At 42.5% G+C, this 18,431-nt stretch overlaps 1 protein-coding gene across 7 annotated transcripts in view; it reads left to right on the top strand.

The window, feature by feature from the left end:
- The window catches only part of abcc8 (ATP-binding cassette, sub-family C (CFTR/MRP), member 8), a 91,090-nt gene that overhangs the window by 39,522 nt on the left and 33,137 nt on the right, over positions 1-18,431 (top strand). For all 7 annotated transcript variants that reach the window (XM_034288298.1, XM_034288297.1, XM_034288299.1 and 4 more), the window contains 8 exons: positions 4,169-4,303; positions 5,073-5,235; positions 9,070-9,110; positions 10,179-10,324; positions 14,117-14,225; positions 15,047-15,157; positions 15,262-15,334; positions 15,491-15,596. In XM_034288298.1, coding sequence (XP_034144189.1) covers positions 4,169-4,303; positions 5,073-5,235; positions 9,070-9,110; positions 10,179-10,324; positions 14,117-14,225; positions 15,047-15,157; positions 15,262-15,334; positions 15,491-15,596 — 884 coding nt within the window. The remainder of the gene's footprint in view (positions 1-4,168; positions 4,304-5,072; positions 5,236-9,069; positions 9,111-10,178; positions 10,325-14,116; positions 14,226-15,046; positions 15,158-15,261; positions 15,335-15,490; positions 15,597-18,431) is intronic.

Genomic DNA, 18,431 nt, shown 5'->3' with positions numbered 1-18,431 from the left:
GGATTAAGTCTGTGGGTGTGTTTTATTGGAAGGGCCCTCTCGGCTCAGGCACAGGCATACACGTGTGGCCAAAACAACCCGTCTGACTCACAGCCTAGATAATATTTAGATTCTGTCCTTGGAGCTTTTATTTCAAAGGCTTAGGGTACAGTTCTTCTGCTCAGCCTTTCATCACTGGAAATCATAAAATTTTTTGTGCCTGCGTCCACTTCCAGTGAGTTCAAGGGAGTTCAATATTGGTTCATTAAACAGTTTCATAAAAATAACATTCTGTTAGAAAGTTGCATTCCCCTTTTTCTGGTGATGTATTGGGTTTGTGTAAACATTTTGGCACAGGGTGCCTTGTTCAGGGTTACATAGGGATGAACCAGTCTAGCAAACACAGAAACATTAGCCGTGTTATGACAGCAACTCGATACCATTGACCGCATCAGGAGGCTCAGACCACTTTAAGCCTGAAGATGTTGGACCTACCTGTACGTGTTCATGGCTTCAGGTCTAACTCCCACTCTGGCTTCAACTTGTCATTTTTTTCCTAACTTTGGTGAATTCTAAGTAGTGTTAGTAAGTTTGGATAAGCCAGCCTGCACTGCTACACCCTACACTGATCCCTAATCTACAGTGTTTGTCAATATAAGGTGACCAATCAATTCCTACCAAAGGTTTACTTTTTTGAAGTGATTTCTTTTCATTTACTGGTTTTGGAAAGGAAATAACTTTTAGAAGCCTGCCATGGGGTTCTAGAAAGTTATAGAAAAACAATCAATTTGAATTATTCTTAAAAAGCACTACATACTGTAGCGTTTGTTCTGGAATGACAGAGACAGTATTCTAGTTTCAGGGAGTTTATTAGACAGTGATGTATCTCGCTCTCACATCACACATTGGACCACACATCATATGCATGTTGTGTACGTATTTACAAACGTATTTACAACCTCTAAATAGACAACACACTGCTCAAACAAATTAAGGGAACACTGAAGTCACAGATTTGGTCTCGATGAACAAAACATATTAAACATCAAAATCTATGCTGTACATTGTGTAATTCGTTTGGAAACCAAACCGATTGAGGGCTGGATTCAAACTCACACCGAAAATATAAGTAAACAATTTAAATCACAGGCTGTTCCAGCTCATTATGTGACTCAGTAGTGTGTATGGGCCCCACGTCCCTGTATGCACTCCCAACAACATCTGGGCATACTCCTGATGATATGGCAGATGGTGTCCTGGGGGATCTCCTCCTAGACCTGGATCAGGGAATCAGTGAGCTTCTGGACAGTCTGTGGCACTCCTTGGCGGCGTTGGATGCACTGATACATAACGTCCCAGAGGTTCTCAATTGGAATCAGGTCTGGGGAACTTGAGCATGTGGAGGTCTGTGCGACCCTCCAAGGATATGCCTCCCCAGACCATCACTGACCCACCGCCAAACCGGTCCTGCTGGATGATGATGCGGGCAGCATAACGTTCACCACGGCATCTCCAGACTTTCACGTCTGTCACATGTGTTCCGTAAACCTGTCACATGTGCACCTTTCCTCTGTGAAGTGGTGGACCTGCGCCAGTGGTGGACCTGCCAATTCTGGTGTTCTCTGACGAATACCAATCTAGTTGCATGGTGCTGGGCAGTGAGCACAGGTCCCACTAGAGGACGTCAGGCCCTCATGCCACCCACATGGAGTCTGTTTCTGACAGTTTGGTCAGAAACATGCACACCAGTAGCCCGCTGGGGGTCATTTTGTAGGGATCTGGCAGTGCTCCTCCTTTTCCTCCTCGCACAAAGGAGCAGATACCGGTCCTGCTGCTGGGTTGATGCCCTTCTATGGCCCTTTCCAGCTCTCCTTGTGTAACAGCCCTTCTCCTGGTATCACCAGCATGCTCTTGATACTGTACTGGGAGACACAGCAAACCTTTCTGACGGCAACGTATGGATGTGCCGTCCTGGAGGAGCTGGAATACCTGTGCAACCTGAATAGGCTGCAGGTAACACCTCATGCTACCAGTAAGTTGTGACAAGGACAAACGCAAAACTAGAGGAGGATCAGTCAGGAAGGATAAGGAGAGAGCAATAGTCTGTGGCCACCACCTGCAAAACCATTCCCTTTTTGGGGGTTGTCTTGCTTTTGCCTCTTCACTTCACCTGTTATCACTTTCATTTGGAGCAAAACAGGTGACATTGATTCACAATTGCTTATGCTTCCTAACTGGACCGATTGATATCCCTGTAGTTTAATTTACTCAGTGTTATACTGTGACGATAACGTGTTCCGTTAATTGAGCAGTGTAGTTGAGCAATCAGTTACGACACACAGACTGGCTTTGCATACATTGCATACATTTATACAGTACATACTGGAATATATGGACTAAAATGACCCACACTTCAACGGATAAAGCGTGACCTTTATTGCTACTTAGAAAGTTTATGACATTTATTTTAACAACAACATAAACATGTTTACTGGCATTTGCACACACATGCAACAGTCGAGCTGCAAGAAAAACCTCAAGGCCCTTGGTTGGCTGTACACCTCATATGCTCACTCTGACTATAAAGGGGGAGGGGCATGAAGGACTAAGTCACAGTTGGCTGAGAGAGTGATTGACTGAATAAGCGGATTGAAACTAGCCATTCGTACATACTGTATTGAGGTTCTGTTCAACAGCACAAGAGGAACTGGTCAAATCCCAGATGATTAACCACCATAATATCGGAAAACAGCTTCCGTTTCTCGTCCTGACAGCATGGGTCCTCACTTACTGCTGCCAGTCTATCCTCTGCTTTTATAATGGAGTCTCGGTGTGTCTCAAGTCTCAGACTGCGGATGTAGTTCCAACCTTGGGTTTACTCAAGTCTTCCACAAGTTTATGTTAAAAATGTAGGAAAAACCACTCTATTTGGTTTATGTGGATGGAACACAATTTGATTTATTTGGACCCAACAGTTTGGCCACTAAACAATTCCATTGGTTTAATGTTGCTGTTTTTTTTTTGTGTGGTTATGATCTAACAGATCAAGTGACTGGAGGCTTGGCTTCAAATTGTTATTTTTGTGTACCTGGAATATATTTTGTCTATAAAATGAACACCATTTACATTTTTAGTACACAGTGCTACCTAGCCCGAATTCAGGACACGCACTGGCACTTGAAAAACTATTGCATAATTCTAATTAAACCTACAGAAGTGTCACTGTTGAATTGTGGACAACCCAGGCAAGCAGCTGAGTTATTTTTACTCTCAATGGTGGATAAATACAACCATTTCATTTTAAAGGGGAAAATGAAAAAAGGGGTGCCCATTAAGAAAGAGACATTTCATAGCTGGCATTTCTTTTCACATCCATCACTTAGCGCTGTGCTCCCTCCCCCTCATGGGGATGTGTGAATCGCGCTGTTACTTTGAAAACGCCAACCCCAGGTAGGACTTGAAGCCTTGGCTAGGTAGAGGCACACGGCGAGACTCATCTGTCACCATTTGTCTTTATTTCTGCCATGGCATAGCCCAGTGCAGTTTAAACTGTGCATTTCCAGTACATGGACAATGCTTCTATAAATCGGGAGCTGTACTTCTGTACAACACTGTTCTCCCTAAGACACCCAATCATTCAATGTGTGTCTGCTTTGTGGGTTATCTCAGTTTTTCATTGGGTAGCGGTTACAACTGTACAACTGAAGGGATCATTTAGTTATAATACAGATCTGAAGCGAGGCATTTTTCCCTGTATGTCAGTACCCAGGGACTTCACTGCATACTAATATCTAGTTCGCTGTAATCCTCACATGTCCAACAGGAAGACATCTTGGCAGATCAACCAGCCAATTTCTCAATGTCAAAGGGGATCACATAAATGGCATATTCTGTCTGTTCCTGTGTTTGTGTGTGTTTGTGTTTGTGTGTGTGTTTGTGTTTGTGTGTGTTAGAAGGAGACAGACAGAGAGAAATGGAGAAAGGGAGGTGGAAGTGGGAGGAATAGGCAACTAGAGGGAGGAAGAGACCTGACGCGCCTCCAACATTCATCTTCCACTAAATTGAATTCATTCATCTTCCACTAAATGTCCGACTGTGTGTACAATCTAATGTTCCTTGATCTCCACAGTCTCCACAGAACTCCCAATGTTGAAAACAGCTAAGCAACATTCTGTATTACGTCCTGCAGATCATTGTGGGGGTGATTCTTCTCTACTACCTCCTGGGGATCAGTGCCTTAATCGGGGCCACGGTCATTGCCTTGCTGGCCCCTGTCCAGTACTTCGTGGCCACCAAGCTGTCTCAAGCACAGAAGAGCACTTTGGTGAGAATACAAGACACATTAGTAGGTAGTTAGCAGTTTAACAGACTGTGCTGTCAGCCCAGTAGCTGTTCCAAGGAGAACGACTTCACTTGCTTCTTGGCAAACTTTCTGCTAGGATGTATTTTACCCTCATTGTTGAGATTAGGATAGGCTGTATTGCTGAATCATAGTGTGTGATACAGTACAAATGAACCAACACACACGTGCGCACACACACACAGACACACTCGTTTTTTAACCATAATTTGTCCAATTAGTTATGTAACATGTCTTTGTGCTTGGTCTGCCTCCTTTCCACTTCACACTGCTCCTTTCCAGAACACCAAGTATACTACTGGCTCAATTCTGGAATATTAAATATTGGATTTTTTTAAAGAGGATTATTATGTTCTGACAGGACAGCTGACAGAAAAATGACCTGTCTTATTCTCTTATCACCATTCTTAGTGTGGAATAACTCCTGAATATTCATCGTACACAACTTTAAACACTTTGTGTTTCGAGTACCGTATTTGTGTAATCTGTATTATACCACAGGAGTGCTCTACATATGTGTCATCCAAAGGTGTACTCTATATGTGGATAAACCTATCAACAGTACTATAAATGATTATTATCCTATCACAGTCCTCTACATGAGTATTATCCTATATGAGTAATGTACCTCCATGTTATCCTATCACAGTACTATACATGAGTATTATCCTATCACAGTCCTCTACATGAGTATTATCCTATATGAGTATTGTACTTTCATGTCATCCTATAGGAATACTCCAGTGAGAGGTTGAAGAAGACCAATGAACTGCTGCGTGGCATCAAGCTGCTGAAGCTGTATGCCTGGGAACACATCTTCTGTCAGAGTGTGGAGGAGACCAGGGGCAAGGAGCTGACCAGCCTGCAGGCCTTCGCCCTCTATACATCAATTTCTAGTAGGCTACCTGAACTGCCTGTACACATCCATATCTAGTAGATTACCTGAACTGCCTGTACACATCCATATCTAGTAGGTTACCTGAACTCCCTCTACACATCCATATCTAGTAGGTTACCTGAACTCCCTCTACACATCCATATCTAGTAGGTTACCTGAACTCCCTCTACACATCCATATCTAGTAGGTTACCTGAACTCCCTCTACACATCCATATCTAATAGGTTACCTGAACTCCCTCTACACATCCATATCTAGTAGGTTACCTGAACTCCCTCTACACATCCATATCTAGTAGGCTACCTGAACTCCCTTTACACATCCATATCTAGTAGGTTACCTGAACTCCCTCTACACATCCATATCTAGTAGGTTACCTGAACTCCCTCTACACATCCATATCTAGTAGGTTACCTGAACTCCCTCTACACATCCATATCTAGTAGGTTACCTGAACTCCCTCTACACATCCATATCTAGTAGGCTACCTGAACTCCCTTTACACATCCATATCTACTAGGTTACCTGAACTCCCTCTACACATCCATATCTAGCAGGTTACCTGAACTCCCTCTACACATCCATATCTAGTAGGTTACCTGAACTCCCTCTACACATCCATATCTAGTAGGCTACCTGAACTCCCTCTACACATCCATATCTAGTAGGTTACCTGAACTCCCTCTACACATCCATATCTAGTAGGTTACCTGAACTCCCTCTACACATCCATATCTAGTAGGTTACCTGAACTCCCTCTACACATCCATATCTAGTAGGTTACCTGAACTCCCTCTACACATCCATATCTAGTAAGTTACCTGAACTCCCTCTACACATCCATATCTAGCAGGTTACCTGAACTCCCTCTACACATCCATATCTAGTAGGTTACCTGAACTCCCTCTACACATCCATATCTAGTAGGCTACCTGAACTCCCTTTACACATCCATATCTAGTAGGTTACCTGAACTCCCTCTACACATCCATATCTAGTAGGTTACCTGAACTCCCTCTACACATCCATATCTAGTAGATTACCTGAACTCCCTCTACACATCCATATCTAGTAAGTTACCTGAACTCCCTCTACACATCCATATCTAGTAGGTTACCTGAACTGCCTGTACACATCCATATCTAGTAGATTACCTGAACTCCCTCTACACATCCATATCTAGTAGGTTACCTGAACTCTCTCTACACATCCATATCTAGTAGGTTACCTGAACTCCCTCTACACATCCATATCTAGTAGGCTACCTGAACTCCCTTTACACATCCATATCTAGCAGGTTACCTGAACTCCCTCTACACATCCATATCTAGTAGGTTACCTGAACTCCCTCTACACATCCATATCTAGTAGGCTACCTGAACTCCCTTTACACATCCATATCTAGTAGGTTACCTGAACTCCCTCTACACATCCATATCTAGTAGGTTACCTGAACTCCCTCTACACATCCATATCTAGTAGGTTACCTGAACTCCCTCTACACATCCATATCTAGTAGGTTACCTGAACTCCCTCTACACATCCATATCTAGTAGGTTACCTGAACTCCCTCTACACATCCATATCTAGTAAGTTACCTGAACTCCCTCTACACATCCATATCTAGTAGGTTACCTGAACTCCCTCTACACATCCATATCTAGTAGGTTACCTGAACTCCCTCTACACATCCATATCTAGTAGGTTACCTGAACTCCCTCTACACATCCATATCTAGCAGGTTACCTGAACTCCCTCTACACATCCATATCTAGTAGGTTACCTGAACTCCCTCTACACATCCATATCTAGTAGGTTACCTGAACTCCCTCTACACATCCATATCTAGTAGGTTACCTGAACTCCCTCTACACATCCATATCTAGTAGGTTACCTGAACTCCCTCTACACATCCATATCTAGTAGGTTACCTGAACTCCCTCTACACATCCATATCTAGCAGGTTACCTGAACTCTCTCTAAACATCCATAATTAGTAGGATATTTGAACTCCCTCTACACATCCATATCTAGTAGGTTTCCTTCCATTCCCTCTAAACATCAATATCTAGTAGGTTATTTCAAATCTCTCTACACATCCATATCTAGTAGATTACTTCCACTCTCACTATACATCCCTTTTGTCTTGTAAGCATTTTTTTGTTGCTAAATGAACAGTTCCCTGCATATCATACCAGGGTTTAAAAAGATCACCTGTCGCTATCACAAGAAATGGTAAAATAACCTCAATATTAACACATTAAGCTAATATTGTCACATTAAGCTAATATTGTCACATTAAGCTAATATTATCACATTAAGACCGTTCATGCTAGGCTACTACAAAAGTAAGGCTCACAATTAGGGGTGTCGCGATATACCAGTATTGACGATAACCGTGATATTAAAAAATGAAATATTGATATCATGTTAATAATACACATATGATAATGTCCTATTCACTAGGCAAAACTGAAGTTGTATTTTTCCAAGAAAAACTCTTGGTTTTTAGATACCTTTTTCATGTCACCTATAGACAAACCATGCAAGTGCTTAAACAAGGAGACTGGACCTAAGCACTGGTGATGTAATCAACTCGTCAGCCTCACTAGAACCCCCGGGAGAGATCCGGAAAGATGTGCTGTTTTTGCTTATTCACATGGGAAAAAAGGACAATGTATTTTTCCCAAAACTCCTCTCGGTTTAACTTATTCATGGACAAATTATGCATTTGCTTAAACTACAAGTCTGGACCTATACACTGGACCTATACACTAGTGTTTGAATTAACGCCTTTTTGTAGCCTATTCACTATGCGAAAATGTTTTGTATTTTTCCAAAAACTCCTTTGGGTGTAAGGCCTTATGGATCTTTTTTTATCAGTTCATCTGGTTGCCTTTTCACTATCCATTAAGTGTAATGGTTCTTTTTGTACACTTAGATTTTTTATATGTAGTTATGGTTACAGACTCTCTCCACCTCCATACACTGGTATTTTGAATGTAATCCATTTGCTGAAAGAGAGGGAAAAAAACACATTAAACAAAGTTGAAGATGAATTTGACTTTTCTATAGATACTGTGATAATATCGTTACTGTGAATTCTTCTGGCTACGATAATTGTGTAGTGAAAATCTGATATCATGATAGCCCTACTCACAATATTAACCCAATCACACATGAATCAAACATGAACCCAATAACTGCAGTTTTATTTAATGCAATTGTTTAATAAAGCCAGAGTTTTGACCCCTATGGTAAGTTTGACTAGAAATTGGAAAGAAATCTAATTAAATTTGAATATTTCTAAATGCATTTTACCAACAAATATCTACCCAAACAATCCTGAAAAATCCTTAAGGGACTGTCTTATTGATCAAAGCTACAGCTATTCTCATTACAACTGCTATTTAGTTGAGTTAGGTTCTTGTGGAAAGACACGCATATTAGCACTAGAAAGGCCTCATTTGACCCTCTTACCCAGAAGTCATTTTTCTCTAGGCAATTGGACATTTTAGATGTTCCTCTTTCTTTGACTACAGTATCGACATCCAAACAAAGGTACATTTGGTCTGTTTTAGGAGCTCCAGGAAAGTCCATTCCAGACTGCATATAACTAAGATAATGTTAGCAAAGCCACAATTCTAATGGCAAAGGAACTTTGAATAGTTACATTCAGAAAAAGTCAAGGACAGATGGCGAATTACATCTACGATAGCAGTTTTTTTTTAAACGTTTGAGTGAAAATGGCCTTCCTAGTGTATTTTCTACTGTTGGCACTGTATCTGACCCCTATTGCCATGTAATGGTGTCTCTGTGTCCTCTTTCTCAGTATTCATGAATGCAGCCATCCCCATCGCAGCTGTGCTGACTGTGAGTATTAATTCCACTTGTAAAAATGGCTATTCAAATGGCCTTCAATATACTGTCCCTGCTTAATAACATCTATCCTCCCTCTCATTGCTGACAACTGAATGTCCAAGATACGTTGTAGACCATACACAGGTCTGGCTGTTGTTCTCAGTGGAGTGGCTTTTATAGATAAGGCAAAATTATGTTTTCAGAAAAACAGATGTGCGCAGTCAGTACTAGAGCACACAACCAATCTTTCCATATTAAAAGCCATGAAACATAACCTCATTTTAGGCAATAAAGACACTTATTGTTTGACTATTGGAGGGTGTAGTAACTTGCTGTTGTAAATAACATTTACTTCATTATCAGCGGTCAACTCCACCCTAACTTCAAACAGTGAGTGCTAACTATTCTAGTGGTTTAGACTGGTGTTATTCAGAACAGTCAGTCAGGCCGACATGTTGACACTCTAGGATGGCCAGTTACATTTCACAGATGATACACTTGACGATTGTGACATGGCCACTGACAATCCCAGTTCCATGTATGGTAGCTGGAGCTGGCAGGGCATCATCTACTGTGGGGACAAATTTAGTATGGCAAGCAGACGGACAGAAAAGCAAACAGACAGGCAGACAGATGGGCTGTCGGACAGACAGGCACCAAGGGGAGGTCCTTAAATGCGAGAGAGGTCTGTCACAGAGACATAATGATTGCTTTATCCCCAATCCTTTGGGATACAAATTAAACAAAGTGACAAAGGGAGAAACGACAAACGAATGTTCTTGACAGTGATTTGCTTATCTAGCTGTAATTGTTTATCCCTCAAGTGGAAATGCTCAAGTTCGCCACAAACTATCTGAATGGTAAATGTTTTTCAGTGAATCGGTCATACATCCTGCTGAGGGATCATTGAGAGTTCAGGGCAGAATCGTGTACTGGATGCTAGCACAGCTCAGAGAGCAGCACGCACTGACGTCAACTCGTTATTTTTGAGTTGCTCACCTTAAGTCAGGAGTCAGATCTCACATTTCCTGAGTGCCGAGGTGGTGTTCATGTTTCTGTCTTCTCGTCATGTTCCTTTAGACGTTTGTGGTCCACGTGCACATCTCTGAGGATGCTGACCTTTCACCCGCTGTGGCCTTCGCTTCCTTGTCCCTGTTCCATATTCTGGTCACCCCCCTGTTTCTGCTGTCCAGTGTGGTTCGATCTACAGTCAAGGCTCTGGTCAGGTGAGCTGGCTATCATGGACACAACCAAACACAGAGTAATACACAATACATACAAACATACACATATGTGTATACACATGCACACTGTGCAACACCCTTTAACATCGACCAGTTCGGTAAAAACCCAAATACTGTAAAGTTAACTTTCATGACATTTATTGTGAGGAGGGGTTTCCAGTTCAGTGTGTTTCACATGGGATTAGTTTAGCAGATTGGCAGAGGTGTAAAGAGTACTTCCCCAGTGTTCATAAGTACTTGGCTTAGCTCATCAGGTGTGAAAAGTTCATAATTAAGAACTAAATGAACTCCATTTACCTGGTTATTTAGTTAACTCACCTGATGAACAAAGCCAATTACTTTTTACTTTGTATTTTTACTTTACTTTTGTGTTTTCTAGCTCTTCAAGTGGCCTTAATGGGATAGTTTGTCCAAAAATTATATTTCGGTGACAGTCCCCCCCCCCCCGAGTAGGTCCTTCAGGCACATTGAGTAATTTTTTTAAACAATTCATTATTCAGCCCCATTATTAGCATTGCACCAATTCATGAATGGAAACGTACGTACCCTTATCGGAAAGCTGCATTGCAAGCGGAAAACTACTCTAAAACACTTCAAACTTAGACAAGTGGTGTTGTTTACCTCAAAGAACATGACAAATGTTGTATTCATCAAAATAATTCTCAGTTAGAAATAGACAGGTTCTTCCTGTGTAAACCAGTCAGTTTTGTTTCGGGGGATATAGCCTTACTTACTCTAACCATAATACACAGATGAAGAATTTACCGAATAGAAGCTAGGAGATCAGGTAAAAGGGGGCGATGGTGAAAACGTTAATCCCCAACCCTTGCCCAGAATATCTGGAAGCAACGTGTACTTTGTGTATTATAACATAGCAATTGGAAGTATTACAAAAAATCTGTCTTGTCTGCATGGGTTGAACTGGTTAACTTGATGGAATTGCATTCTCCTTTAGTCCTCTTCTAAGTGAATGGGGTTTACAATCCTCTGTATTAAAATGTTTCTCGCAAAAATTGTATGTCTCATTGGCGAAGTTGCTCTATTGATTCTCCCACAGTACAACTCGGGAGAGGCAGAGGTATTGTCCAAATTGCAGAACAGGTAGAATTTAATTAACCCAAGATCCACCAGCAAGTTGACATCGATACTTATAAACAAAGGTAATCCAGATGTTCAAAGTTCATTCATCAAATGCATCGATTAACACAGTGTCATCCTGCACAATGAAATTAATGTGATATGGCACAAGACATTTACTTAGTAAGAATAAAGAAATATATAAAGGAAAAATATAGCAAAAAATGTAACAATATACATTAGCAACGTTTCCATTCATGAATTTGGACGATGCTAATAACGCTTATTACAGACTGCGACAGAGCTGAATAATGGATTGTTCGAAAAAATTACTCTATGGGCCTTCTGGAATACCCTTTTGCAACTTTGAGAAAAATATTAATTTTTGACAAACTATCCCTTTAACTATTGTCTCGAATCTGGCATGACGTAACATCAATATGCTTAAGCAACAAATGCTGAAAACCCACTGCCTACTGAATCTACCAGCTACACTAAGATATTTCACATTGGTCCAATGTACTGTAATTAGAAGTGCACTAGGTCATGTTTGAGAAGCGCTTTATCGTCACGGTGACACGTATTGTTACCACGCTACCATCATCCATACAGACGGCGTGGAGAGATCACTGCTGAGCTTTTGACCCTCAGGGGATATGTTGAAGTTACTGGAAAAATCCATGGCGCAAAGCAGTTTACTGAAAATAAGGGCATCATGGGTAAATAAGGGCCCAATGCGTCTGTCAAGCCAATGGGGAAGCAATCGTCGATCAACATTCCACTTACATCCCACTTAAACTGTTGATTCCCTTCTCGCCTTGCGCTTTGTGACAGGCCTAATTGTTCACCTCTGGGGACCGTTCACCTCTGTAATCCAAGTTCATCACTCTGTTTACAATTTAGATGTACTGATGATCCCTGTGAAGGTTTCAACATGACATTTGACGGTATCATCTTCGCTGTGCCACTCTGTGGTTGAACTGGGGCCTATGCTGCCTGTTACACTACTGCAGGGGCTTTGTTTTCAGAGACATACTTGTGCAGAATTTAGTTAAGGCTCTGAGTGAAAGTGAGTGAAAAGTAATTTATTATGACAGTTGTTTGGCTCCTTTATAAATCATAATGATAACAGAAATCACCCAAATGGCCCTGATCAAAAGTTTACCTACCCTTGAATGTTTGGCCTTGTTACAGACACACAAGGTGACACACAGGTGAAAATGGCAATGAAAGGTTAATTTCCCACACCTGTGGCTTTTTAAATGGCAATTAGTGTCTATGTAAATAGTCAATGAGTTTGTTAGCTCTCACATGGATGCACTGAGAAGGCTAGATACTGAGCCATGGGGAGCAGAAAAGAAATGTGAAAAGACCTGTGTAACAAGGTAATGGAACTTAATAAAAATGGAAAAGGATATAAAAAGACATCCAAATGCCAGTGAGTACTTTTCATGCTAAAGGGGACAATACATTGTAATAAGAACTAAGGGTATGCAGACTTTTGAACAGGGGTCAGTAATTTTTTTCTTTGTTGCCATGTTTTGTTTTATGACTGCAATTCTGTTATAACCTACAGTTGAATGTGAATCCCATAAGAAACAAAATACATGTTTTGCCTGCTCACTCATGTTTTCTTTACAAATTGTACATATATTACCAATTCTCCAAGGGTATGCAACCTTTTGAGCACAACTGTAGCTTGATATGGTCAGCTACAAATATTTGCGTATTAGAACAGCATTTTACTGTATCCGACATAATACTAGTCACCTTTTGAGGCTTTAATTGGTTCCAGGTCTGTTAAAAACATTGAATGAAGAGCAGTTTGTTGGCTACATGAGCTGTCTCTTGTAGCCACAGTGGGGGAGCGTGAACAGGCTCACCAAAAACGCTCATTTTCACACAAACATCCATTAACCTCATTGGCGCTACATTTATGTCAGTGCTTAACCTGAACTCAAAGACAACACAGCTGAAAGAATGAACCGTTAAAACATTTAATGGATGGTTGAAAGAACGAGTTAATCTCCAGCAGCTTTTTGAGGATCTTCAGGGTTGTTCGATATACCGCTCAAGTGTAATGAAGAGAACCAGCAGCCATATTTCCCTTCATTGCTGGTTCAGGAAGTGCTCTACAAATGAATGATGCGTCTGTGGCATATCACCTGGATTGTCCCACTATATCTTGTCTGAGATGACATGGCCCTAACTAGATAAAGTAGCATATAGTTGGAGTTTCCAGGGTTTATGCGTGTGATCACGTGTATTTGTGTTTGTACTCAGGGCTTCTTGTGGTCCTTTTCACACCGTTATGCTTTAGATTCTTCCAGATGTACAGATTCTGAAACAGGGAATACTTTTGATTTGTAAAAATGTTTTGGTAATTGTCCAGTTGTAATGTCGCAAAAATGAATTTCCTGGCATCAGACCAGTTACCAAAAGTTGGCTGGATTGAATCCTTGAGCCGGCAAAATGAAAAAACTTTGTTCTGTCCCTGAGCAAGACAGTTAACGATTTCTGTATTTGTCCTCTTTTTATAACTGTGGCCAACTCATAAATTGGACAGTAACCTTTCCTAATTGAAACTTGCTCTGGGGAAAAGCATCTGTTATCGTAAAACTGGAAGATTGTGGAAACGTGCCGATATTCTCGACAGAATGATTGTAATGTTGAAGGTGGATATATTCTTTTCACCAGTGCTCAGAAGTTAAGTGAGTTCTTCAGTACTGAGGAGATTGGGGATGAGCAGGAGCCTCAGCTTACCATAACGCCTGGACCCAGCAACCACCACAAATACCAGGCTGTGGTGAGTAGGGACACACTCTCACACACACACACACACACACACACCACCACAAATACCAGGCTGTGGTGAGTAGGGACACACTCACACACACACACACACACACACCACCACAAATACCAGGCTGTGGTGAGTAGGGACACACTCACACACACACACACACACACCACCACAAATACCAGGCTGTGGTGAGTAGGGACACACTCACACACACACACCACCACAAATACCAGGCTGTGGTGAATAGGGACACTCACTCACTCACACACACACACACACACAACCACAAATACCAGGCTGTGGTGAGTAGGGACACACTCACTCACACACACACACACACACCACCACAAATACCAGGCTGTGGTGAGTAGGGACACACTCACACACACACACACACACACACACACCACCACAAATACCAGGCTGTGGTGAGTAGGGACACACTCACACACACACACACACCACCACAAATACCAGGCTGTGGTGAGTAGGGACACACTCACACACACACACACACACACACACAACCACAAATACCAGGCTTGGTGAGTAGGGACACATTCACACACACACACACCACCACAAATACCAGGTTGTGGTGAGTAGGGAAATACTCACACACACACACACACACACACACACACAACCACAGATACCAGGCTGTGGCGAGTAGCCACACACACACTCACCTCTCTCCACCACCTGCCCCTTCCTGCCCTCACCACACCTCACCTCACTGACCACCTCCACTCCCTTCGTGGTGCTCCTAGTCTGCCTGTAAAAAGCCTAAGCCATGCCCCGCACCCTCCCTGCGTCCCTCCCAGCCCCTGAAGGTGGTGAACAGGAAGCGACACCCCAGGGAGGAATGGAACAACTATGGCCATGAAGAGGGCACCCTGCCGCCCCAAGAGGGGGACCAGGACCTCTGCATCAGGGTGAGTCAGTCAGTCAGTCAGTCAGTCGGCGGATGAAGATTTCAGCTCCCGTCCGACAGCCCCCCACGTTGACCAGTGCGTTGTGGTAACCATTTTCTCTCCAGATCACCAACGGCTATTTCACCTGGACGGATGGACATCCCACTCTGTCCAACGTTGACATCAGAGTTCCCTTTGGTGAGGCTCAGACGAAATGCTGTGGCTTTTATGTGCCATTAGAGAGGTTCACTGGGGGGCAATAGCTATCGCTCCCTCTGTCACTTAACTCTCACCTCATCTCTCGCCCGCTCGCTATCGTGTGTGTGTGTGTGTGTGTGTGTGTACGTCTCTCAGGTCAGCTGACCATGATTGTAGGCCAGGTTGGTTGTGGGAAGTCGTCCCTGCTGCTGGCCGCTCTGGGAGAGATGCAGAGAGTGTCTGGGATGGTCAACTGGAATAGGTAAGACTGGACGTCCAGACCCATCACAGTGCAGGCATTGCTCTCTAGACCACGTTCCAAATTATTATGGAAATGATATTTTACACTGATTTTCCAAAATAGTCAATGCAAATGACCGTGAGCATATCATCAACCGTCAGGGTATAAGTTGAATTTCATTGAACAAACCACCCAATGAAAACAGAATTTTTTCCAAAAATAAAAAAATAAAAATGCACTGTTCCAAATTATCATGCACAACAGAGTTGCAAAACATTTTATAGGTTGTAAAGAACTGAACTTGCAGCATTAGGAGGTCATATTTACTGAAATCAAAAGCTATTTCAATCAAACATCTTAACAGGGCAAGTTACATGTTAACACCCTTCTTTGATAGCACCTTCACAATTCCTGCATCCATTGAACTTGTGAGTTTATGGAGAGTTTCTGCTTGAATGTCTTTGCAGGATGTCAGAATAGCCTCCCAGAGCTGCTGTTTTGATGCAAACTGCCTCCCACCCTCATAGATCTTTTGCTTGAGGAAGCTCCAAAGGTTCTCAGTAGGGTTGAGGTCAGGGGAGGATGGGGGCCACACCATGAGTTTCTCTCCTTTTATGCCCATAGCAGCCAATGATACAGAGAGTTATTCTTTGCAGCATGAGATGGTGCATTGTCATGCAGGAAGATGATTTTTCTACGGAAGGCATGGTTCTTCTTTTTGTACCATGGAAGAAAGAGGTCAGTCAGAAACTCTATATACTTTGCCGAGGTTATTTTCACACCTTCAGGGACCCTAAAAGGCCCTACCAGCCCTCTCCCCATGATTCCGGCCCAAAACTCCGCCTACACATTGCTGACGACACAGCCTTAATGGGTCATGGTGGCCATCCACCAACCATCCACTACTCCATCCACCTGGACCATCCACCAACCATCCACTACTCCATCCACCTGGACCATCCACCAACCATCCACTACTCCATCCACCTGGACCATCCACCAACCATCCACTACTCCATCCATCTGGACCATCCACCAACCATCCACTACTCCATCCATCTGGACCATCCACCAACCATCCACTACTCCATCCATCTGGACCATCCACCAACCATCCACTACTCCATCCATCTGGATCATCCACTACTCCATCCATCTGGACCATCCAGGGTTTTAACGGCACTCATCAGTAAACAAGACTGTTTGAAAATTTGTCTTCATGTATTTCTGGGCCCACTACAACCGTTCCTGCTTGTGACCATTGGTCAGGGGTTGCTGAATACTAGGTTTGTGCACAACTGCAAGCCTCTGGAGGATCCTACACCTTGAAGTTCACGGGACTCCAGAGGCACGAGCAGCTTCAAATACCTGTTTGCTGCTTTGTAATGGCAGTTTAGCAGCTGCTCTCTTAATCCGATGAATTTCTCTGGTAGTAACCTTCCTCATTGTGCCTTTATCTGCACAAACCCATCGGTGCTCTGAATCAGCCACAAATCTCTTTACAGTATGATGATCACACTTAGGTTTTGGTCAAGTATCTAATGTTTTCATACCTTGTCCAAGGCATTGCACTATTTGATGCTTTTCCACAGCAGAGAGATCCTTTTTCTTTCCCATACTGCTTGAAATCTGTGGCCTGCTTAATAATATGGAACATCCTTCTTAAGTAGTGTGCTTTTAATTGGGCTCATCTGGCAAATTAATTATCACAGGTGTCTGAGATTGATTTTAGTGATTCAAAGAGCCCGGAGACACAATACCATCCATGAGTTTGATTGAAAAACTAAATATTTAATGTTTATGACACTTCATTCCAATTTGCATAATAATTTGGAACGCGGTGTAGACCGATGGACAGACAGCGACTAGTAGGATGGCCTTAAAGGTTGTTCCGCCTCTTCTCAGAACCATCAAAAATTTATTTTTGAGTCACAGTAGGTTTTGTGTAACCTGAACTCAGCTGATGTCCATTCTGAGGGTAAGAGGTTAAAAGAGAAATGTGTTTCAGCCCCACTCTAAACCAGGTAGCTGCACTCAACAAAGAGATGGCGGAAAATACGTTGTCGCAATAATCATTGCCTGAATTATCTAGGTTGTTTTTCTGTCTTTGTTTTAGTATGTTTGAAAACTAGCTAGAAAGATGTGTCGGCATCAAGTAATTGTGTCTGGCCCTCTCCCAGCTAGGGGTAGTAACGAGCTCTACAGCAGACTTGCACAACTCAATCACTGGTTGAAAACAGAGTTCTGCCCGTCGCAGGAGGTAGAGTTTGTAGATAACTGGCTCTCTTTTTGGGACTCTCCCAGTAATAGGTCCAGGCCTGATCTGCTGAGGAGCGATGGACTCCATCCTAGCTGGAGTGGTGCTCTTCTTTTATCTAGGAACATTGACAGGAGTCTCACTCCTATAGCCTCACCATGAGATAGGGTGTAGGTCAGGCCGCAGGCTGTTAGCCAGCCTGCTAGCATACTGGAGTCTGTCGATAGTATAGCCAGAGTAGTTAGTACAGCTTTACCTGTTGCCACTGTGACTCATTCCAGGCTAAGAAAAGTTAAACAAGGTAGTGCTAACAAAAACATCCTTATTAAGATAAAGCCTTCCTCCACCTCGGTCACAAATAAAAATGACTGTATCACCTCGCATCTCAAAATGGGACTCCTAAATGTTAGGTCCCTTGCTCCAAAAGCAGTTGCAGTAAATGAATTAATCTCTTATCATAAACTAGATGTTATTTGTTTATGTGAAACGTGGCTAAAGCCTGATGAATTAATTGCCTTAAATGAGGCCCAAAAAGGAGGGGGTGTTGCTAATATTTATGAGAGTAAATATAAATTTACTCTCAAACACATCACTGATTT

Source organism: Esox lucius, chromosome 19 (assembly GCF_011004845.1).
Source record: "Esox lucius isolate fEsoLuc1 chromosome 19, fEsoLuc1.pri, whole genome shotgun sequence".
Lineage (NCBI taxonomy): Eukaryota > Metazoa > Chordata > Actinopteri > Esociformes > Esocidae > Esox > Esox lucius.
This window is presented reverse-complemented; position numbering and strand designations above follow the sequence as displayed.